The following is a 24,456-nucleotide window of genomic DNA, read 5'->3' as shown; positions in this document are numbered from 1 at the left end:
GCTGCCTCGGGTGATCTTGCATTACAAGATTGACCACTAATATTAAACGATATCCCAAAGGGATAAAGTCACTTATACTGGATATTTTCTGCCCGCAGGGACTCTGTTATATATTTCATGGATTTTCGACATTGTAGGGTAGTAGATGATAAATCATTGTATATTTGGATTTTTGTTCCCTTCCATATGATAGTCCCCAGGGTTCTCGCTTTCCCCATTATAGCCTCCTTGAAACAGGGGTAATTGTGCCTATGATTAAAATTACCCAAATCTGAATCTTACCTTTGCATTCAGTTGCACATGAAGGGGCACATAAGGAGGCCCACCATAGGACTCTCCCTCTTATCGGGTCATCAGATAAGAGGAAAGGCCCTAAGGTGGAGGGGCAGAGTCTAGGTAAGCATGGTAACTGGTGAGGACAGACTCTTGGGAGAAAGAGTCAGGTAGCAGTTCTTCTCCCTTAATAAAATGCCTGGTGCAGGTCTTATCAGATTTTATATTCATGAAAGGGTTGAGCAGGCTGGACACAGGTCATAAACTAGACAAAGCAAGACTTGGAGGTGTGTGGGGTTGACAACAGAGACATAGCATGGGAATTCAGTAGGGGAACATGCATTAGGGATAAAATAAACCACTCGAAAATATATATGTACAGTATCTTTGTAAAATATTATGCAATAAAATGGTTTACTTACTTAACATTCTGAGACTTTTCTCAAGGTATTATTAGAAGCAGTGAAAAGTTGGTCTCTGGGGAGCCTTGATTGTCACATTTCTGCCAATTGACATTGAATAAAACTGCCAGAAGAACCAGGGAAAAGTTAAAAAAAAAAGTGAAAACACTGTATTTTTCCTTTTTATAAGGCTCTGGGTATCCCTTTTCTTTTTCTTTTTTGACCTGACAGTTTCCTCTTGAGTTGGAATTTCAGCTGCGTTAACATCGAGGCTGGGATCTGGCATCATGAGCCTTCATGTGCAACTCCCTGGGGATTTAACTCCCTGTTATATATCCCTTCCTAAATTGCATTAGCTCATTCATTTCAGTGACAGTGCTCGGCTCGGGGCTAGGCACCAGGGTGGCTTTTGAAACCCTACAATTCTGGGTGTCATCGTTGTATAGTGTGTGACTGACTCCCTCCCTCCCAGGGACTGTGAACGCTGCCTCTGCAGCATCCCCAGACCTGGCTGAAATGAGAAGCAGAATACCTGAGCCAGGAATCAGGAATCACTGGGCTGGCCTATCCCTTTTTTTTTTTTCTTCAAAGGGAAAAGGGACCAACAGTGCAAAAACTTCACTCTAAAAGGATTCACTGTTTTATGCAGAGATTAAATTCAAAAGTAATAGAGAAACTAATATTAAGCTGTACCCTCTCTTATTGCACTTTTATTTCATTCCAAAAGCAATATTAGTGGTGTTTATAGTCATTTGATATTCTTCTTTTTATCGAAGATGGCTTCAAGGTGATTACAACAAATTTAATAATAGAAAATAACCATTTTTAATTTGCTATACTGTTATAATCAAGTTTAGCGTTGCTTTCTTCATAGCTGGTAAAGCAGAAACAATCCAAAAGGTATGTGGCTTATGACTTTGTTCGAGATAGGAAGTTAGGTCAGTGAAATGGAGGTTTCTGCTTTAGCTTCTGCTTTGGCTTTCTTTTCTGAAACTTTTTGAATACTCATCCTCCTTAGCCTTGTTTGCCATTATAAATGTAAGCAAATTTCAGTGCAGCCATGTTGAGTCATGAGAACACCATGCAGGTACTTAAAACGAGACTCTAGCATGGGCAGCTGAACTTGGGGAAGAACTACTGAGAAGCTTTCCTCGGGCAGTGCCCTTTCTTTCGATGGAAAAAAGGAGACCTAGAAATAAGACCAAAAGAAAAGCCAGCAATCGAGCAGGTTTACGCAGCCAGCACTTGTGACTTATCAAATCAGTTTGCATGGTTAGGATGGAGTGTTCTTATGAGTTTGGCTGTAAGCATCTGAACCAGATCCCTGAAAGTGTGAAAAGATGGCACATGTCTTTTTAATTTTTTTTTTCTTTGATAAACTGATGCTTATCACGGTTAAACATCCGTATCTCTGCAAGTAAATGAAGAGACACTTCCATACCTTTTTTTGTGACTTGCAGATTTTGGATGAAGAAATCCAAGCGGACTTCTATATAGCTGTTCCACAAATTCTGCCTAAGCTAACTCCTTTGAAAGACAAGCTAAGAAAGAAATTTCCAAAAACCAAAAGAGGTAGGTGTGTCTCAGGCTTCCCTGTGCCTCGTAAGCGGCGCTGCGTGCAGTGCGTAGTAGTCATCTTTCGGGACTAGTTAGCAAAGTGCATTCTTTAGGCTGCCCATCATGCTTGATGGATGGTTATCTTAGAGCCATGTTCTGCAGGCACTATCGGCTTAGAAGAGTGCCAAAACTATGGAGCAAAACCGAGAACTGATTTTATTACAGAGTGAACCTTGAGCTCTGACCCCCTGTTATCTGCCCCTCTGACGCTGCCTAAAGCATTAGCATGTTTGGCTTGAAGGTTTGAAATCTCTATTACCTCTGTTAAAAACAATTGATAATAATAAGAGGAAAATAGAGCCCTTGCAGGGCAAATGGAACCCTTTTGCTTCTGTATCTGGAAACCAGTTTTTAAGTAACATGGGGACAAAACACTAGGAAGAGGCATTATTATACAGATGAAATATTAAATGTTGATATTTGTCATACATTTGCAAGTGTAAGTTGGCTTGTGACCTGCTGTACACAACTGCACTGTACCTTTTTGGTTTTCTATTAAAAAAAAAATTAAAAAGTACAAAAAATGTACTCCCCAAAAGCAGCATTACGTCCTAAACATGTTTTTGATAGTTTAATAAGCAAATGGAAGAAATAACTTGGTTAGGTTCCCCATGGTTTTTGCTTTAAACAAAAACACACATGCCTGTTCCTGGAGCCAGTTTCAAGGTGAAAGATTTGTATAAGCACTGCTTCATCAGTCACTAGCAGAAACCTTCTTCTATCCTGCTACAGATAAAGCTCTTTGTTTTTCGTTTTATATCCTGATAGGTTCTGTAGGCTCTGACATAGCCAAAATGCTGGAGCTATTCAAAACGGGTTTTGAATATCAAATCGAACGGGACTGTTTTGTCCGGACGGAAATAGCAACGGTGAGTTCTATAATTTTTTTTTTTTTGTTTTGCTTTTTTTTTTGCCTTTTGTAATACTATTGGTGCAGCAAATGATTTATTGGAAATACATCGACCACAGTTTTGGCTGCTGTTTTATTGTGCATGAGGCGTTAGGAATGACTTTACTGTTTTTACACTTAGTAAAGCTAATTACAGTTTTTGGTAATAAGTGGAAACTGGTAAATTTACACTGACTCACAAGTCCAGTCCTGATTGACACCAAACAAGTCTGGTTTTCAGGATATTCCCCAGGAATATGCATAAAATAAGCCTTACTATGTTGAGCCTGAGAACCAGATACATTTGCATAGTTGTTCTGCAGACTGGACCAGAGTTGAGAACCACTAGATAAATACCGTTGTACTATAATGTACGTAATTGAAAATGATTTTTTTTCCTATGCTTTTTTAATGTTTCCTATGCTTTTTGAATGTTTCCTATGCTTTTTGAATTTTAAGTTTAATTTGACAGTGTCAATGGTGACAAACTGCTGGCATCTTGCAAAGGCTGACGCCAAGGCTGATTAGTGCACAGTGCTGTTGCTGTGTCAAGAAAAATGAGACTTGCATTGTCTCATAAGAACATAAGAAATTGCCATGCTGGGTCAGACCAAGGGGTCCATCAAGCCCAGCATCCTGTTTCCAACAGAGGCCAAAACCAGGCCACAAGAACCTGGCAATTACCCAAACACTAAGAAGATCCCATGCTACTGATGAAATTAATAGCAGTGGCTATTCCCTAAGTAAAATTGATTAATAGCCATTAATGGACTTCTCCTCCAAGAACTTATCCAAACCTTTTTTGAACCCAGCTACACTAACTGCACTAACCACATCCTCTGGCAACAAATTCCAGAGCTTTATTGTGCATTGAGTGAAAAAGAATTTTCTCCGATTAGTCTTAAATGTGCCCCCTAGTCCTTCTATTATTCGAAAGTGAAAATAACCGAGTCACATCTACTCGTTCAAGACCTCTCATGATCTTAAAGCCCTCTGTCATATCCCCCCTCAGCCATCTCTTCTCCAAGCTGAACAGCCCTAATCTCTTCAGCCTTTCTCTTATTATGATGTCACAGACTTCATTTGTTCTTCTAATGCCCAACCTACCTTCTTGTCTTAGGCATTGATCAGGATATTTTCCAGGCCACTCAAATAATGTTTGGTCATAGCGGAGCCTAGCGTTGCACGTCTTCCTTCAGACTTGCTCTGTGTATCCTTTTTTACTTGCCATGTGCTTTCCTATCTGGCTATCATCAAAGAGCTGCTATCATTTTGGGTCAGTGGAAATAAACCAAATGTATAAACAAGTGAATTCCTCAGCATTTACTGCATCTACAAATTTTTTGGGGGAGTGTTCCCCTGTGGATTTTCTGTTGAGCCACTTCATATATGACTTCCAGGATTTTCATTGTGACAGGAAAGAGATGAATTCTACTTTTCTTTTTAACTTTTTCTTTAAACTCGCCAGACATAACACTCAACCAAAAATACAGAAACTCACATGTACGGTCCAACACATACGCAATTACACATTTTTACAATAATGTACCCCCAAAAGCATCAAACAGCTTCCAGTACAACCCCCAAATTTTATCATACATCTCCATCTGATTTTTCAACATGTATGTCAGCTTTTCAATTAATGTAGTATCATGCACCTCTGCCCATCAATTTGCCACAGTGGGAGTTGACTTCCATCTAGTTGCTATTACAAATCTAGCTGCCAGTAACATGGCGAATCAGTTTTTTTCTTTAATTTTCCAATTCCTTTATTATTCCACCACCTTAACATACTCCGCTCTGGAATTAAGGTGAAAGGCACTTCCACCATTTGCCCAATCAAGTGTTGAATTCTCCCCCCCCCCCCCCCCCCCCCCGAAGTACTGCACCATTGGGTACCTCCACCACATCAGCATGTATGATCCCACTTGCCCACATCGTCTCCAACAGAGAGGAGACTTAAGTGGCGCAAAATGTATGAAAATACAACTGTTAGCGATATGTGAGCAGAATTAGTTTAACCATGTTCTGCCCTATGTGCACACATCAAAGACCTATGCGCATTGCGCCAGATCCTTTTCCATTCCGCTACTTCAAAGTGGTGTTGTAAATGTTTCCCACTGAATCTCTGCAGCTAATAAGGGTGCTTTCTTCAAAGGAATCCTGGTAAGAGCTCTGTATAATGCCGAGCTAGCTTTACAATATACTGGGCCTGGCATCAGAGCTCGTTAGATTGAATTGGAGTCTACCCAGACTCCAACCCTCAACCCTGCTCTTATTCAGCTTCAGTACCAACTTGTCATAATATGATCTCATCTGCTCTGGTATCTCATACTCATCCTGGAGCTTGACAAAAGATTATAATTGCCCATCTTCATACATATGTCCCAGACTTCTCAAATCTGCCTCCCACCATTGCTTAGCTTCTGCATTAAAAGTATGAACTGAGAGCGCAGGGTTACCCAACAAGGCAGAAAGGGCAGTCTGATCCCTCCTCCTTAATCCAAACCTAAACCCCTATACATAGATGCCTACACCTTCACAGTACAAGCAATAAGGGGACTTCTCCGACTCGCCCTTCTTCCCCCAATGGACATTCGGGTTTGTAATATAATTCACATAAGATCCATCTCCCCTGCCATTTCGCCCTCCAAAGAGTACCCAGGGAGTAAGGCGATCATCTTTGATAGGGCACATAGAGCCCTGGCTAAACCCTGGGGCAACCAACCCCGGGATATAATAGTGTGTTTTCACTCCTACCAAATCAAGGAAAAAGTATTGTCAAGCGCAAGACAATACGCTATAGAAGTGTTTCAAGACTTATCTGCACATACCATCCGGAAACGACGGGAATTCAAGGACATAGTTACCACGCTGCGGAACAGAGAGGTCAGATATAAGTGGCTCTTCCATTTCGGACTATCTTTCACCATTAAAGGCTCTACCACACGAGTGCAAACTGTGGAGGAAGCCAGGAAAGTGCTGATTTCCGCTGGGATGATTACTTCTGATGGCAGTGATGATACACAGCACGAGTAGCTGGACAAGCGGGACCAGCCTCAACGATGGCAAAGGGTTCAATCAGGAGGAAAGAGACTGCGTCGAAATTCAGGAGGATCTACTATATCAACGGAACCTCATCGTTGAAGTTCTACCTTATGTGTTCATCAGTTTCCTGTTCGCTTTCTTTTCACATCGAAGGTCCTTGGACAATTGATCCTTTGACAATGTTCAATCTAGTTATTCGGTTGAGATTATGGATGATGTTTGAGAGTTGACTTATTAATGCTGCAAATGCCATAGTAGTTGGCCTTTTTACTTTTAATTTGGCCTATAAGAGATCGGGTTCGGGCTCCTGGGGGGGCCTCTGAGTGGTCATTCCTTCATTACATGAGATGGGAGGGGGGGAGGGAAGGGGGGAAGGTGGGAGAGGGTTTGTAAGGGACCTGTAATTAACAGTCTGGGGGTAAAGCGATGGCTATGGAAGATGAGGGGACCTTTTATTATGACGGACTGGGGTACCGAGGTAAGAGAGCAAGGGGCCAACTTATCCAATGGTGGGTACAATTAGAGTGCTATCTTGGAATGTGAAGGGGTTACAAACACATTATAAACGTAAGCGCCTGTTACAAGATGCTATCCAGGCTAAAATAGCTATTTTGTTGTGCCAGGAGACGCATCTACGAAAAAGGCATGAGAAGTTAATGTTATCGCATCATTTCACAGTTCAGTATTATGCAGCGGCTACGGTCCAAGGGAAATATAGAGGGGTTGGTATTCTTTTCTCAAGGAATATGACTGTTGATGTGCAAACTGTGATTCGGGATACGGAAGGCAGATACCTCCTTTTGAAACTTAAACTTGGACATCAAGTGTACACGATAGTAAACATTTATGCACCGAATGCGGGCCAAGGACCCTTTATCGATAAGCTAGCAGCGGTGTTGAGACAATGGGCGGAGGGCATGGTGCTCGTGGGGGGAGACTTTAATTTGCCCTGTTATCCGTATCTGGACACGAGCATGGGTGGCTCGGCCTACTCTAAAACACATAGAAAATGCTTGAAGAAATTCATGCAGGAATGGGATTTAGTGGACATCTGGCGTCATATTCATCCTTCTAAGAGAGACTACACCTTCTTTTCTGCGGCTCATAGCTCATACTCGAGAATAGATATGTTTTTAATTGATAAAAGTTTGGTTAACTTTGTACAGGATGCTAGTATTGATGTACTCACTTGGTCGGATCATGCAGCGATTCGGCTCACCTTACATGGCTTAGGAGAACAAGGAGGGGAAAGATTTTGGAAACTCAATGAAAGTCTGTTGGATGATGGACAGTATGAACTCCAATTCCATCAGGAAATGGAACATTATATTGTAGAAAATGATAATGGGGAAGTTTCTCCCTTAGTGATGTGGGATTGCCTTAAGGCGGTAGCTCGGGGTAAGCTGATTGTGCGGGCTACTCATGTCAAGCGAGAGAGGGAGAGTCAGAGATTCACTATTCTCCAGAGAATAGGGAAACTGGAAATTCGGAATAAGAGACATCCTGAACCACAAACCAGTACCCAGTTGAAAACTTTGCGGAAAGAACTCGAGCAATTGGATATGCGCTCTATTGTAAGAACATAAGAACATAAGAAAATGCCATACTGGGTCAGACCAAGGGTCCATCAAGCCCAGCATCCTGTTTCCAACAGTGGCCAATCCAGGCCATAAGAACCTGGCAAGTACCCAAAAACTAAGTCTATTCCATGTAACCATTGCTAATGGCAGTGGCTATTCTCTAAGTGAACTTAATAGCAGGTAATGGACTTCTCCTCCAAGAACTTATCCAATCCTTTTTTAAACACAGCTATACTAACTGCACTAACCACATTCTCTGGCAACAAATTCCAGAGTTTAATTGTGCGTTGAGTAAAAAAGAACTTTCTCCGATTAGTTTTAAATGTGCCCCATGCTAACTTCATGGAGTGCCCCCTAGTCTTTCTACTATCCGAAAGAGTAAATAACCGATTCACATCTACCCATCAATTAGACAGGGTGAAACAGGAATACCATGAGGGGGGTAACAAAGTAGGCAGGTTATTAGCTAGGCGTTTAAAAGCACAGATGAGTCTCAACCAGATACTCAAGATTCAAGATGAGAAGGGAGGCATGTTGTCTGAGAATGCGGCCATTAGAGAATGTTTTACTAGATTTTATCAACAGTTGTATTCTAGGCGACAAGATATCTCACAGGAAGATATTCAGACATACTTGTCTGACATAACTCTTCCCCATTTGGGGGATCTACAGCGGGAAATGGTCAGTAAGGAAATAACGGAGTTTGAGGTGGGATAAGCTATTAAGGGCCTAGAATTGGGTAAATCACCAGGGGTGGATGGGTTCTCGGCAGGGTTCTACAAAAAATTGAGTGATATTATTGTGGGACCTCTAACTAGGGCATTTAATCACTTGTTAGATGGTGGCATGCTCTCAGCCCAGGCTAACAAAGCGGGAATCACAATTTTGGCTAAACCAGGCAAAGATCCGACGCAATGCGGGTCTTATAGGCCTATCTCGTTAATAAATCTGGACTTAAAGCTTTTAGCCAAAGTCTTAGCTAACCGTTTGGGGGCTGTGGCACCCTTTCTCATACACCCCGACCAGACTGGGTTCGTCCCAGGTCGGCTTGCTGCCGATAATGTGAGGCGGGTGCTTGACTTGATTTGGTGGGGGCAGGAACAGCAGGTGCCTATGGCGCTTCTCACAGTGGATTTATTTTATTTATTTATTGTTTTTGTTATACCGAGTTTCATGATAGGCATCACATCAACCCGGTTTACAAATAACAAGGAGTGTAAAGCATAACGTAACGTAAAAAACAATATTTTCAATAAGAACCTTGAACTTTAAATACAGTGAATCAGAAAAAGGGAGAGGGAAAGTTACAAAAAACAAGGAAAATAAACTTGGGATGGAAGGGGAGAAATTGAACAGCACAATATTTACATTTCAGCCTATTGATACATTAGAATAGCAAGTGAAAAAATAAGACTATGAAACGGTACATAGGTAATCAAATGAATAAATATGACACAGTTGTGAATGGTAATTGTATGATAAATATTCAGCAGGAATTAGTGAGAGAGGGTTTGAGGTTGGTTGATTCGTGTTTACATTCCATTATTGCATACGGGTTAGTGCTAGTGGCATTTGATATGGTGCATTGGGACTATCTTATAGTGGTATTAGATAAAGTGGGGCTAGGTGGCAATTTTTCTACCTGGATTAAGGAACTGTATCGCACTCCCAATGCATGTATCAAAGTAAATGGGGGATATTCCCCAACTTTTCAAATTGAATGGGGTGCGAGGCAAGGGTACCCTCTTTCGCCATTATTATTTGTGCTGTATTTATTTGATTTGATTTATATATATATATATATATATATATATATATATTTGATTTGATATATATATCAAGAAAGTCGGTATATAAAAACCCTAAATAAATAAATAAATAAATAAATAAATATATAGAGCCGTTGGCAGCAGCCATTAGATCACAAACGAGATACAAGGCTTACAAGTGGGAGATCAAGAATATAAACTTTCTATGTTCGCTGATGATGTCCTGTTTACCATTTCTCACCTTGAACAGTCCTTAGAATATTTACTCTCTGCAATGAACCGATTTAGCGCTGTGTCTGGCTATCGTCTCAATGCAGAGAAATCTAAATTATTAAATGTATCTGTTCCCGCAGTCCACTTTGATCGACTGCAGAAGAAGTTCCCGTTTAAGGTGGTTCATCACAGTCTGAAATATTTAGGGGTTAAAATTGGGGGGATGACTTGAAACTGATATCGGTTTCTTATCTTCGAAAAATGGATTTTGAGGTTGTTTATGTATTATGTTCTATGTTCAACATACATGTCCAACATTTGGCCTCTGCTATGTATTTTGACTCTTTTGGAATTGTATGTGATGCTTCTCATTCCAATAAAAACCTTTTGAAATAAAAAAAAAAATTGGCCCTAGGTTAGATAAACTATATCAGCTCAACTATGGGGGACTTTGGCCCAAAGTTGTACAGGATCTACAGATATGGGAGAGGTTTGGTCTATCGTGGCTGGGTCGCATTGCGACGGTGAAAATGAACATTTTGTCCAGATTTAACTATCTGTTTCAAACACTGCCTATCGCCATTCCGGCGGAGTCCTTTACTATGTGGCATGAGGGGAAAATACCCTTCTATGACTCTGTGGCAGAGACAAAAAAGTTCTTGCAAGCCCAAGCTTCTGACATTACAATGAATAATGCAAGTGATTAGAGACTCACAATAAGGACGATGCCCGCTTACCTTCAAAAAAAGACTCAAAACTTGGCTGTTTGAGCAAGCCTTTCCCTAATTCGGACTAACATTCCAGTATTTCTTACATAGTCTATGAGTTGTTCTCCGAGTACCTTGGCGTCTGCCCTGACCTTTCCCGGCTCCAGGAAAGAGCCTTTAATTATTTGTTCTGTTGTTCATTACCTTGTTGATCCCAGTTCTCTAATCCCTTGTTTAATGTAATTGCATTCTTACATGCGAGTTCTCGTTCTTATGTAAACCGAGGTGATATGTAATTTTTTTTACATGAATTTCGGTATATAAAAATGCTAAATAAATAAATAAGGCATTGTGTCAGGAAGTAACCTCTTGTGGAAAAAACTGGAGGAATACCAAGGACATGTTTCTAACATTTAGGAAGTTTTAGCCTCCGACACTCCTGCGTAATTGTGACTTATTATTTTTTTTTATGTAGTGTGAGAGAGTTCTTACTGATGATGGCCTACACTGCAGTAACAGATGCTACATAGAAACATAGAAACATAGAAATGACGGCAGAAGAAGACCAAATGGCCCATCTTGTCTGCCCAGCAAGCTTCACACATATTTTCTCTCATACTTATCTGTTTCTCTTAGCTCTTGGTTCTATTTCCCTTCCATCCCCACCTTTAATGTAGAGAGCAGTGATGGAGCTGCATCCAAGTGAAATATCTAGCTTGATTAGTTTGGGGTAGTAGCCGCCGCAATAAGCAAGCTGCACCCATGCTTATTTGTTTTACCCAGACTATGTTATTAGCCCTTATTGGTTGTTTTTCTTCTCCCCTGCCGTTGAAGCAGGGAGCTATGCTGGATATGCGTGACGTATAAGTCTTCTCCCATGCCGTTGAAGCAGAGAGCCATGCTGGATGTGCATCGAAAGTGAAGTATCAGGCCCATTTGGTTTGGGGTAGTAACCGCCGTAACAAGCCAGCTACTCCCCGCTTTGTGAGTGCGAACCCTCTTTTCTTCTCCCCTGCCGTTGAATCAGAGAACTATGCTGTATATGCATTGAAAGTGAAGTATCAGGCTTATTTGATTTGGGGTAGTAACCGCCGTAACAAGCCAGCTACTCCCCTCTTTGTGAGTGTGAATCCTTTTTTCCACATTTCCTCTTGCTGTTGAAGCTTAGAGCGATGTTGGAGTCAAGCCTGTGTATGTTTATTTAATAAGGGTATTGACTCCAGGCAGTAGCCATCATTCTGGCGAGTCACCCACTCTTCATTGGCAGCCTCTTGACTTTATGGATCCACAGTGTTTATCCCACGCCCCTTTGAAGTCCTTCACAGTTCTGGTCTTCACCACATCCTCCGGAAGGGCATTCCAGGCATCCACCACCCTCTCCGTGAAGAAATACTTCCTGACATTGGTTCTGAATCTTCCTCCCTGGAGCTTCAAATCGTGACCCCTGGTTCTGCTGATTTTTTTCCTTAGGAAAAGGTTTGTCGTTGTCTTTTGATCATTAACACCTTTCAAGTATCTGAAAGTCTGTATCATATCACCTCTGCTCCTCCTTTCCTCCAGGGTGTACATATTTAGATTCTTCAATCTCTCCTCGTACGTCATCCGATGAAGATCCTCCACCTTCCTGGTCGCCCTTCTCTGTACCGCCTCCATCTTGTCTTTGTCTTTTTGAAGGTACGGTCTCCAGAACTGAACACAGTACTCCAGGTGAGGCCTCACCAAGGACCTGTACAAGGGAATAATCACTTCCCTTTTCTTACTCGATATTCCTCTCTCTATGCAGCCCAGCATTCTTCTGGCTTTAGCTATCGCCTTGTCGCATTGTTTCGCCGACTTCAGATCATTAGACACCATCACCCCAAGGTCCCTCTCCTGCTCCGTGCACATCAGCCTTTCCCCCCCCATCGAATACAGTTCATTTGGATTTCCACTCCCCATATGCATGACTTTGCACTTCTTGGCATTGAATCTCAGCTGCCATATCTTCGACCACTCTTCCAGTTTCCTTAGATCCCGTCTCATTCTCTCCACTCCTTCCGGCGTGTCCACTCTGTTGCAGATCTTAGTGTCATCCGCAAAAAGACAAACCTTACCTTCTATCCCGTCCGCAATGTCGCTCACAAAGATATTGAACAGGACCGGTCCCAACACCGATCCTTGTGGTACACCACTTAAAACCGCTCTCTCTTCAGAGAAGGTTCCATTTACCATCACACATTGTCTTCTGTCCGTCAACCAATTTGCAATCCAGGTCACCACCTCGGCACTCACTCCCAAGCTTCTCGTTTTATTCACCAGTCTCCTGTGCGGAACCGTATCAAAAGCTTTGCTGAAATCCAAGTATATGATATCGAGCGCTCTTCCTCTATCCAATTCCTTGGTTACCCAGTCAAAAAAGTCAATCAGATTTGTCTGACAGGATCTTCCTCTGGTGAATCCATGCTGCCTCTGGTCCATCAATTCTCCGGACTGTAGATAGTTCACTATTCTCTTTCAACAGTGACTCCATTACTTTTCCCACCACTGAAGTGAGGCTAACCGGTCTGTAGTTACCAGCCTCCTCTCTGTTCCCATTCTTGTGAAGCGGGACCACCACCGCTCTTCTCCAATCACTCGGCACCACTCCCGTTTCTAGGGATCTATTGAACAGGTCGCACAGCGGTCCCGCCAGCACATCTCTGAGCTCCCTCAATATCCTTGGATGAATCCCATCACGCCCCATGGCTTTGTCCACTTTCAGATTCTTTAGCTCTTCCCATACATTATCTACTGTAAATGGATTTTCCTCTGTTCCGCTTCCCTCCAGTTTCTTGTTGTGTAGAGATGGTCCTTCTCCAGGGTCTTCTTTAGTGAACACAGAGCTGAAGTATTCGTTTAATATTTCTGCCATTTCTTCGTCTCCCTCCACACATTGATCATTTCCACCTTTCAATTTCACTATACCACTTTGGACCTTTCTCTTTTCGCTGATGTATCTGAAAAATGTTTTGTCACCATATTTTATCTCCTTGGCAATCCTCTCTTCTGCTTGACTTTTTGCCAACTTGATTAATTTCTTTGTCTCCCTCAGTTGATACAAATATTCTTCTTTGTGCTCCTTCCTTTGGGATCTTTTGTATTTCTTGTATGCAGTTCTTTTAGCTTTAATTTTGTCAGCCACCTCCTTTGAGAACCAGATAGGTTTCATTTTTCTTTTGCTTTTCTTTACATTTCTAACATATAGAGCAGTTGCCTTGGCGATTGCTCCTTTTAGATTGGTCCACTGTTGATCCACATCTCTCTCATTTTCCCATCCATTTAGTTCTTCCTCTAGGTACTTCCCCATTTCCTCAAAGTCTGTGTTTTTGAACTGTAAAACTCTGGTCTTTGTGCTCCTTTTCCATATTCTTTTAGTGATATTAAACCATACCGTTTGATGATCACTGGTGCTGAGGTGGGCGCCCACCTTGACATCAGAGACGATTTCTCCATTATTGAGCACTAAGTCGAGAATAGTTCCTTCTCTCGTGGGTTCCAATACCATTTGTTTGAACAAAGATACTTGCATGGCATCCAGTATTGCTCTACTGTTTTTAGATTCTGCAGATGGGATTTTCCAGTCTACATCTGGCATATTAAAGTCACCAATGATCACCACTTCCCCTTTCTTACCTATCTTATGGATGTCTTCAACCAGATCTCTGTCCAGCTCTTCCTTTTGGTTTGGAGGCCTGTAAACCACTCCAATATAAATGGATGCTCCATCATCTGTTTTTAGGTCTACCCATAGTGCTTCTTCCTTGCCCCAACTTCCTTGCAGCTCAGATGCTTGGATATTATTTCTGACATAAAGAGCCACACCTCCCCCTTTTCTATCCACTCTGTCCTTCCTTAACAAATTATAGCCTGGTATTGCCGTATCCCAATCATGAGATTCTGTGAACCATGTCTCTGTGATAGCAACGATGTCCAGTTCTGCCTCTGTCATTAGGGCCTGCAGATCTGGGATTTTATTTCCCAAACTATGAGCATTTGTAGTCATAGCTTTCCAGGTACTCTCTTTACGGTTATTGCTTTTCCTGTACTCCTTATGAGACTTTAGTTGAGATTTGTTATTCACTTTACTTGTTCCTTTTGCAGTTGTGCCATTGATGACAGAGTTATCCATCTCAATGTTTTTCTCTAGAATTTCTTCAGTTAATATAGGGAGGGCTTTATGTTCTTGTTGCATTTGATACTGTGTGTGTCTCCTTGTTACAGGTCTAATTCTACCAGAGCCCACTGTGATCCTGTTTTTTAATGATTTACTTGATGAACTGATTGAGTGGGGGGGTATACTTGTTGGCTTCCCATCTGTCAAGAATGGGTGACTGTGGGACACATGTGTTATCCTACCTGAGTCTACTGTATTTCTTTTTCTTGACTCCTGGTTATTCTTTGGTGTTGGGGAATTATTTTCTGAGTAATGCAATATGGGTGTAATTCTTTTAATTGAAGCTAATTGAGCTTTAACCTCAGTCAGCTCCGTTTTCAAAGAAGAGAGCTGTGCACAGATCGGGCAAGCTCCAAGTCTCCAGATGTTTTCCCTCAGAATAAAGGCTCTACAACAGTTGCATTGGATAGTTCTCATATTGGTTACGTTTTGGATTGGTATGTCCTTAGCTGTTAACTTACTAATTGATCTTGTTGCTAATGCTAATTTAGACAGTCTATATTAGTAATCTAATCCCAGGGGTGGGTGGATAGAGGGGTAGGGTGGGAGGGAAACAGTTGAACCTGGGACAAGCAGGACACTTTCTGGAACTTTATTAGTCCTTTAGCTATTAAAGGACCCCCTCAGCACTTCTGTGCCAATATTAACCAGATTATTAAAGAACAGCTATACAATAATAGAAAAGCAGGTATACTGGATCTTAAAAATAACAGTTTGCAAGCAACAATTACAATTATTGTATAATAACAGACCTAGAGAAAGGTATAAAACACAGAAGTTCTACTGCTCAGAGAGCAGTAAAACGTTACTGGGAGTGATGATATGGGTTTATTAGCATGTATTTCTTTTGATCTTGGTCATATCTGAGCTGTTGTGCCGCTGATGTAACTCTGTCCTGCTACATGCCTTGGAAATGTATCTGTGGTGGTTTGCGCCCTTACGCATCTTATTTCCCCTGTTTGGTGACAGGCAAATGTAGATGTTTATGTTGGAATACAATTCGGTTTTGAAGTTGCTGTTAATGGTTATGCTGCTGGTGGGGGGGGGGGGTTTGTGGAAGGGATCTTGGGGGGGTGGGGAGGGAGGAGACTGTGGTGGGTGGTAAAGAGAGTGACTGCTGGAATCTATATGGTAGTAGATAAGATCTCCTGTTGGTAATGTTTGTTCTCCACATTGTAATCATCTGGAATCTTAGAATTTTAATTCAGCCCCTTATATGGGATGCATTGGAGGATATCGGGTTGTTACGAAAGCATATTTCGTGGAAATTTGCAAGAGAGGCCCACTGATACTGAATAGTGTAATAGATTGACAATGCCTAAGTTATAGTTAATCATGTGTAATGTTGGGCTAGGCATCCCAATTAAAAGGGAAAAAGTCTTTAGTCTCTTGCGTAGGCTTAAATGTTCTATAGTGCATCTGAATAATGTGGAGCATCTCAAATTAAAAGAGCACTGGGTTTCTCAAGTTTGTTTTGCCTCTGGTACCACTAAAAGCAAATGAGTTGCCATTTTAATAAATAAAAATCTCTTTTCAGTTGGAGAAATCCATCGTAGATAGCAAAGGGAGGTTTATTATACTGCTTGGGGAATTGTTCTCTCAAAAAATTATACTCCTGTCTGTGTATGCACCCAACCAGTATGAGCATGGATTTTTCAGCACACTGATGACCCAACTTGTCCCCTTAGGTAGTTTCCCTCTAATTTTGGGAGGTGACTTAAATTGTATTGTAGATATGGAAATGGATAGAATGCCATCAGGGAAAGGAAATCCTTTAGGTTCAAATAAGGGATTTCCTTTTTATGTTCACATTTAAAACTCCTTGTTGCATGGAGAATTTTGAACCCAACTATCAGATTATACCCATCATGCTAGGGTACATGACACTACTGATTAATCTGAAAGAGCTCCGTTGACCAAAATACATGCTCTAGGATTGTGATACAAAAGATGAATAAAATCTAAAAAAACAACCACCAACTCATACTTCTCAAGCACAGTAAACATATAGTTCCAATTTACCCGGTCGAATGCTTTCTCTGCATCAAAGCTGATAAGCAGAGTTCAGATGGAACTGTACAGAATGGGGGCTATGGAGGCAAGCACTTTACCCATATTGGATATAGCATAGCAGCCTTTTATAAAGCCCACTTGTTCTGGGGAAATCAAAAGCGGAAGGAATTTAGACAGTCTATCTGCTGATATTTTTGCCAGTAACTTGACCTCAAAATTCAATAAAAAAATTGGGCAATAAGGACTGGTCAGCTGTGGATCCCTCCCTGGTTTTGGTAGAACAGTTATGGTCGCTGTGAATATAAGAACATAAGAAATTGCCATGCTGGGTCAGACCAAGGTCCATCAAGCTCAGCATCCTGTTTCCAACAGAGGCCAAACCAGGCCACAAGAACCTGGCAATTACCCAAACACTGAGAAGATCCCTTTCCTAGCGTGTAGCAGATGGACTTAGGACCAATGGGTATAGTGTACTCCTGATAGCAGTTGGGAGACGGAGTCAGATTTCAAGCTAACATCAGCCTACATATATCCGTGCAGGAAGCTTAGCTCTTCAGTATTTCTCCATCTTCTAAGCAGTTAAGGACACTAAACACACTTGCACAGTGCTAGAAAATTTAAACCAAAGAAGAAAGAGAACTTACCTCTACAAGACGAGCCCCGCTCTCCTGCGGTGATACCTAAGGATCCCTCCTCCAGTCGAGAATTCCTGAGGTGATTTCCAAGATCCCTCAGAGGCAAGCCTCGGTCTGGTAGCCGGTTCCCAGCATGGACTTAGCCCCCAGAGTGGCTGAGAGGCAGCGGGTGCGATATTGAGCGCGGCGGTGAAGGTAGTTTCCCTCTCCTCCCGCATCCAGAGACCGCCTGGCACGAGACCGGGAAGCGCCGAGACAAGGTAAAGTAGAAAACTTTCTTAAAGTCTCCAGTCTCCGAGGCTCGGATAGCCGCACAGATCGTCCTTCCGGCATCTGTTAAATCGGGTTGAGCAGCCCCGTCCGGGCTAGACCCCGATCCGATGTGGAGACCCTCCAGGGGGGTTGCCATATTGCCCGCCTGGTCGTCGGCGCCATTTCTCCCCCTTGATCGCCGTATTGTCAGCATAACTGAGCTGTGCGCCCAGCAGCGAGCCGGACACACACAGGAGTTGTGCGCACAGTGGCGCGCGCATCTGTGCCGTGCGCACAGCGGCGCGCGCATCTGTGCCGTGCGCACAGCGGCGCGCGCATCTGTGCCGTGCGCACAGCGGCGCGCGCATCCCCGCTAAGTGCACAAATAGCACCCTGCACGCACATCTTCCGGAATTCTGCACGCACATCGTCAGTGCATCCGGAGCGCACAACTAAGTCTCCCGGCGCGCGCACAGACGAGTTTTGAGCCACTCCACGCACAAATCATGGCACTGCCAGCCAAGAAAGCCAAGGGACAAGCCCTCTGCCCAGCCTGCCACCTGAGAGCTGCGCAACCCAAAGTGACCTCTGCCCTATACCTGCAAAGAGACTCTGGGGGAACCGCAGCAAGGCCCCCCTCAGCCAGTAGAGGAATCCGGCTCCACCAATGATAGTACCCAGGACCGCTGTATCTCCGGCTCGGACCCTCCTCAGATGGGCACCTCGGGGAACTCCACTGGATTCAGAATATTGGGTGGGTCGTCAGTACAGCCAAGAGCTGCCTACCCAATCGCTAGAGTACCTGGGAGTCTGGTTCGACCCCAAACAAGCCGGGGTTGTCCTTCCCCCTACAAGGGAAAGGAAACTGATGACCAATTGCAAAAACTGTTGGACTATGCTCGCCCCAAGGTATGGGACTACCTCCAAGTTCTCGGTCTCATGACGACAACCCTAGAAGTCGCCCCATGGGCAAAGGCCCACATGCACCCACTACAATGTTCCCTACTGTCACGATAGAATCCAATGTCCCAGAACTACTCCATTCGCCTCCGACTATCGGCAGAGGTTCGGACCCAGCTCTACTGGTGGCTACAGGAAGGCCATCTGAGCACGGGAGTAAGACTATCTCCACCGACCTGGATCTTGCTCACCACGGATGCGAGCCTGTGAAGGTGGGGAGCCCACTGCCAGGAACTGACTGCCCAGGGGCAATGGGACAAGGAAGAGTCGGGATGGAACATAAACCGACTGGAAGCCCGAGCAGTCAGACTAGCCTGCCTACAATTCAGTCACAGACTCTGGGGAAAATCTGTTAGTCATGTCGGACAACGCCACAACAGTTGCCTACATCAACCGCCAGGGAGGAACCAGAAGCCAGCAGGTGTCCCTGGAAATAGACCCCCCTAATGGCGTGGGCAGAAGCAAACCTGCAAGGGATCTCAGCTGCCCACATCACAGGAAAAGACAATGTCACTGAGGACTACCTCAGCAGAGAGAGTCTAGACCCAGGGGAATGGATGCTGTCGACCACAGCCTTCCAGTTGATAGTAAACCGCTGGGGAACCCCAACCATGGATCTTCTGGCAACCCGGTCCAACGCCAAGTTCCCAAGTTCTTTAGCCACAGACGAGAACCGCAATCCCAGGGAATCGACGCCCTCGACCAGACCTGGTCACAGGAAGACCTGCTTTTTATGCCTTTCCCCCATGGCCACTACTGGGCGGGATCATCCGCAAGATAGAACATCACAGGGGGCTAGTATTTCTAGTGACCCCAGACTGGCCAAGAAGGTCATGGTACGCAGACATGCGAAGACGTCTTGCGGGGAACCCTCTGTACCTTCCTCCACACAGGGACCTTCTCAGGCAAGGACCAATCTTCCACGAAGACCCAACTCTATTCTCTCTTATGGTCTGGCCATTGAGAGGACTCGCCTGAAGAAGAGCGGATATTCTAAGGCAGTGATTGACACCTTGCTCCGAGCACGCAAGTTCTCCACGTCTCTAGCTTACATACGAATATGGAGAATATTCAAAGCCTGGTGTGAGGATCGTGATATCCTTCTGCAAACAGTCAAAATCCCCATGATCCTGGAATTTCTGCAGGAAGACTTGAAGAAGGTGGCCATGCTGGTCTGCTTCAGAGCCAAAGTGGATGGCATCAGTCTATAATCACATCCTGACGTTTCCCGCTTCTTGAGCGGGGTCAAGCAAATCCAACCACCACTAAAGTGGCCGGTGCCCCTATGGAATCTCAACCTAGTACTAGATGTCCTAGCGGGAATTTCCTTCAGACCTACACGTGGTCTGTCACTACGGCTCCTGACCTTGAAGACTGCATTCCTAGTGGCAATATGTTCAGCCTATTGCATCTCCGAGCTTCAAGCACTATCCTGTCGGGAACCGTTCCTCAGATTCACACCAGGATCCATACAGCTTTGCACTGTCCCCTCCTTCCTCCCGAAGGTGGTTTATCATTTCCATCTAAACCAAACTATCTTGCTGCCATCTCCAGACGAATATAAGGACTCGGAAGACTCACGCCTTCTTCGCCATCTTAATGTCTGCAGACTCCTAGTCCGATACCTGGAAAGATCGGAATCCGTACAAAAGACGGACCACCTATTCGTCCTTCACAGCAGGAAGAAACAAGGGAAAGCGGCCTCACGGGCAACCATAGCCCGCTGGATCAAAGAAGTAATCAAGGCAGCCTACGTAGAGGCAGGGAAGCCTCTGCCTCTACAATTCAAGGCCCATTCTACAAGGGCCCAGGCAGTGTCCTGGGCAGAAACCAAGATGCTGTCACCCGCCAAGATCTGTCGGGCGGCGACGTGGTCCTCCATTCACACCTTCTTGAGGTTCTACCTCCTGGATGTCCAGGCCTGGGAGGACATATCATTTGCAAGGGCAGTACTAAGTGGGCCACGGGCAGCCTCCTACCCGGTTCAGGAGTAGCTTTTGTACATCCCATTGGTCCTGAGTCCATCTGCTACACGCTAGGAAATGGAGAAATTACTTACCTGATAATTTCGTTTTCCTTAGTGTAGACAGATGGACTCAGCATCCCGCCCACGGATGCTCCAAAATCCGGAAACCTCGGGTGACAATCCCTGAGAGCAAGACAAGCACGGGTAAGCCAGGTATTACCCCTAGTTCAGGACACCCATAGTTGCCGGATTTTGGTGTTTTTCGGTTGAATGCACTGCACTGGTGGTCTCCAATTGGAAATCAGTTTAGCCAGACCAAGTTAATCAAGTTAGTAAAACACACACATATCCACAATTGCTTTTCGAGGAGAATACTGAAGAGCTAAGCTTCCTGCATGGGTATATGTAGGCTGACGTCAGATTGAAATCTGACTCCGTCTCCCAACTGCTATCAGGAGTACACTATACCCATTGGTCCTGAGTCCCATCTGTCTACACTAAGGAAAACAAAATTATCAGGTAAGTAATTTCTCCAATCATGAAACAAACCATAGTAATAAAAGAAATAATAAAATGGTCCTGTTCAAAAGTTTTCATACCCTTGAATGTTTGGGTGATAATATACCTTCAAGTTGACAAACAGATTGAGATGGCATTGAAGGATAGGTATCTCACACCTGTTCCTTGTTTGATTGTAATAAGTGTCTGTGTATAAATAGTCAATTAGTTTCTTAGTTCTTGAGAAACCCTTGTGCATTTCATCCAGGACTGCACTGACTTTGGTTACTGAAGCATGGGGAAAGCAAAAGAACTGTCAAATGATTTGCAAGCAAAACTAGTTCACCTTTATAAATCAGGAAAAAGATATAAAAAGATATTCAAAGATTTGAAAATGACAGTCAGTACTATTCAAATTCTAATCAGGAAGTGGAAAATTATGGGTGCTGTTAATACCAAGCCATACCAAGAAAGATTTCAGGCACAATTGCCAGGAAAATTTGTTGGAAATCAAAGAAAAGCCCACCAGCAACTTTTACTAAAATATATTTTTCTGAAACAAAATGGTGTGGGCATTTCAGCATTTACAATAAGGAGATACTTTAATAAAAATGGATTGCATGGCAGAGTTGCCAGAAAAAAACTATTGCTGCACTAACACCAAACAGCACCTAGAGAAGCCTCAAAATTTCTGGAGCAAAATAATTTGGAGTGATGAGACCAAAACTGAACTTTATGGTCACAACCATAAATGCTGTGTTGGAGAGAAGTTGACATCATCCCGACCATGCAGCATGGTGGTGTATCTCTGCTGTTGTGAGTGTGTGTGAGCTCCAGCGGCACAGGGAATTAGTCAAAATTGATGGCAGGATGCACGCAGCATCTTATCAGAAAATATTGGAGGAGAATTTGCAGACATCAGCCAGGAAGTCTTTGCAACATGAGAATCTGAAAGATAAGGCAAAGTTGACCCTTCAGTGCCTGCAGCAAAAGAAAATGAAGGTTCTGGACTGGCCATCACAGTCTCCTGTCCTCAACATCATTGAGCCACTTTGGGGAGACCTCAAACATGCAGCTCATGCTAGATAACCAAAGAATTTACAGGATCTGGAGGCTTTTTGCCAAGAGGAATGGGCAGCTTTTACCACATGGATCTTAATGTATTGCCACTTTTAATATTTTTTATTCATTTTATATATTTAATGTTATTTTAGGTGCCTCAGTGTAAACCGTTGTGATGGTAATTACTTAACGATGGTATAAAAAAAGCCATTAAATAAACAAATAAACATGAGAAAATAAAGGGCCTCGTTCACAACTATCACAAAAGACTGCAAGCTGTCATTGATGCAAAAGGGGGAAATACACAATATTAAGAACTAAGGATATGTAAACTTTTGAACAGGACCATTTTATTATTTCCTTTATTGCTATGGTTTGTGTAATGATTGTGCTAGGCTGTGATGCATAAAATAGCTTAATTTGAAACACATTAAAAATAACAAATGTGTTTTGTCTGATCACTCATGTTTTCTTAAAATGCTACACATCTTACAAATGTTGCCAGGGAGTTGTAAACTTACGAGCACAACTGTATATCCAGATAACTTTTAGACAAATACATTCAGCAGAACATTTATCCTGCTGAATATCCTTGACTACTTATTTGGCTATCTTTTCTGAATTTTATTTTCCTTGTACTTATCAAAACAGTCCAAAATTGGGTGGGAAAGAATATGATATTTCTGTTTCAGGCAATGCCTATTTAAAAATTCTATAGTACCATGTTTGTCGAAAATTAACAGCAATCAACTTAACCAACTGCCCCCTGCCAGGCTGGTTTCTCTGCAGAAGGAATAGACACTGTGGATCCTTAATATGCTTTAATAGCAGTGGTTCCCAGCCTGTGGTTCATGAGACCGTCCCAGTAGGTCCTCCAAAAAGGATGCAAGAAAGCTTAACTAGGCAGAAAGTGAGTGGGCTGCTGTCCCAGGCCAGGAGAGTGAGAGTGGAGCCTATTATGGCCCCAAAAACTTCATCCCACATTGCCGCAGACCAGGAGGAGGAAAGACAGAGAGGGGGCAGTTCACACCCATTAGAAGCCTCAAACCGCACTGCCACATGCTTAGCGAAGGTGGAGAAGAGAGAGGCCAAATGCAGCTGCCAGAACCCTTTGCAGCCTCTGCTGTACACTGAGGAAAGCTTGGGTTATCACAGCGGTGAGAAACATTTCCCACTACTGACATGTACTCTGCACTGGCCTGAGAGAGAGGGGAGGGGAAAGCTGAACCGCGCCAAAGAAGTGAGTAGAATGACTCAAAGGAAGAAAGGAGGAAATGGGATTGGGGTTGACAGTATAAGGAGAAAGACAGAGGGAAGAAAGAATGAGACAGAAATGGAGGCTAAAGAAGGGAAAAGGACCCATGATTGACCTGGCTAAGGGGAGTGAGAATGGATGGCAGCCTATCAGGAGAGACTGGACAGAGGTAGAGAAGGGAGGGGTAGAGGACCATCATGATCCAGGAGGGAAGGAGGGAAAGATGACCACAGGGCTCAAGGAGAAGGGGGAGAACAAGACAACAGCCAGGGGAGGATGTGACATTAACACAAGTTATTTAGGGGGATAGATAGACAGACGTAGAGGTCTCATTAGCCTTCTTTCTATTGAAAAGCAGGCTACTGTTTTGCTTTTTCTAAAATTTGCATTATGTTGTGACTCATTTTCTGTATGTGCTTCTAAGAATCATAAAATAAAATAATGCAGTATAAATACGGTCCTGCTTTGGAGATTGGTGAATAAAATGAGAAGCTTGGGAGCGGGTGCCAAGATAGTGGCATGGATTGCAAACTGGTTGACTGTCAGGAAACAGTATGTAATAGTAAATGGAACCTGCTCTGAAGAGAAAACCGGGCTAGGTGGCGTGCCACAGGGATCGGTTTTGAGACCAGTTTTGTTCAATATCTTTGTGAGCAACATTGCGGAAAGGATAGAAGGTGAAGTTTATCTATTTGCAGATGATACTAAGATCTGCCACAGAGTGGACACACTTGAAGGAGTAGAGAGAATGAAAAGTAGTTGAAGATTTGGCAGCCGGGATTCAATGCCAAGAAGTGCAGAGTCCTGCATCTGGGGTGTGGCAATCCAAAAGAGCTGCATGTGATGGGGGGCTGAAAGAAAAATGTGCACTGACTGGGAGAGGGACCTTGGGGTGATAGTATCTGATGATCTGAAGGCAGCAAGGTAATGTGACAAGATAATAACTAAAGCCAGAAGAATGCTAGGATGCATAGAGAAAGGAACAACCGGTAAGAAAAAGGAGGTAGTGATACCTTTTGTCCTGGTCCTTGATGAGGCCTCACCTGGAGTTTTGTGTTCAGTACCGGAGCCCATATCTCAAAAAAGATAGGGACAGGATGGACGTGGTCCAGAGAAAGGTGACCAA

At 43.4% G+C, this 24,456-nt stretch overlaps 1 protein-coding gene across 3 annotated transcripts in view; it reads left to right on the top strand.

Annotated features, from left to right (window-relative positions):
• The window catches only part of MRPL1 (mitochondrial ribosomal protein L1), a 102,371-nt gene that overhangs the window by 54,437 nt on the left and 23,478 nt on the right, over nt 1-24,456 (top strand). For all 3 annotated transcript variants that reach the window (XM_029600417.1, XM_029600420.1, XM_029600407.1), the window contains exons 6-7: nt 2,135-2,246; nt 3,060-3,160. In XM_029600417.1, the coding sequence (XP_029456277.1) occupies nt 2,135-2,246; nt 3,060-3,160 (213 nt within the window). The remainder of the gene's footprint in view (nt 1-2,134; nt 2,247-3,059; nt 3,161-24,456) is intronic.

The sequence above is a fragment of the Rhinatrema bivittatum genome, chromosome 1 (assembly GCF_901001135.1).
Source record: "Rhinatrema bivittatum chromosome 1, aRhiBiv1.1, whole genome shotgun sequence".
Taxonomy (NCBI): domain Eukaryota; kingdom Metazoa; phylum Chordata; class Amphibia; order Gymnophiona; family Rhinatrematidae; genus Rhinatrema; species Rhinatrema bivittatum.
The sequence above is the reverse complement of the archived record's forward strand: the minus strand, read 5'-3'. Positions and strand labels throughout refer to the sequence as shown.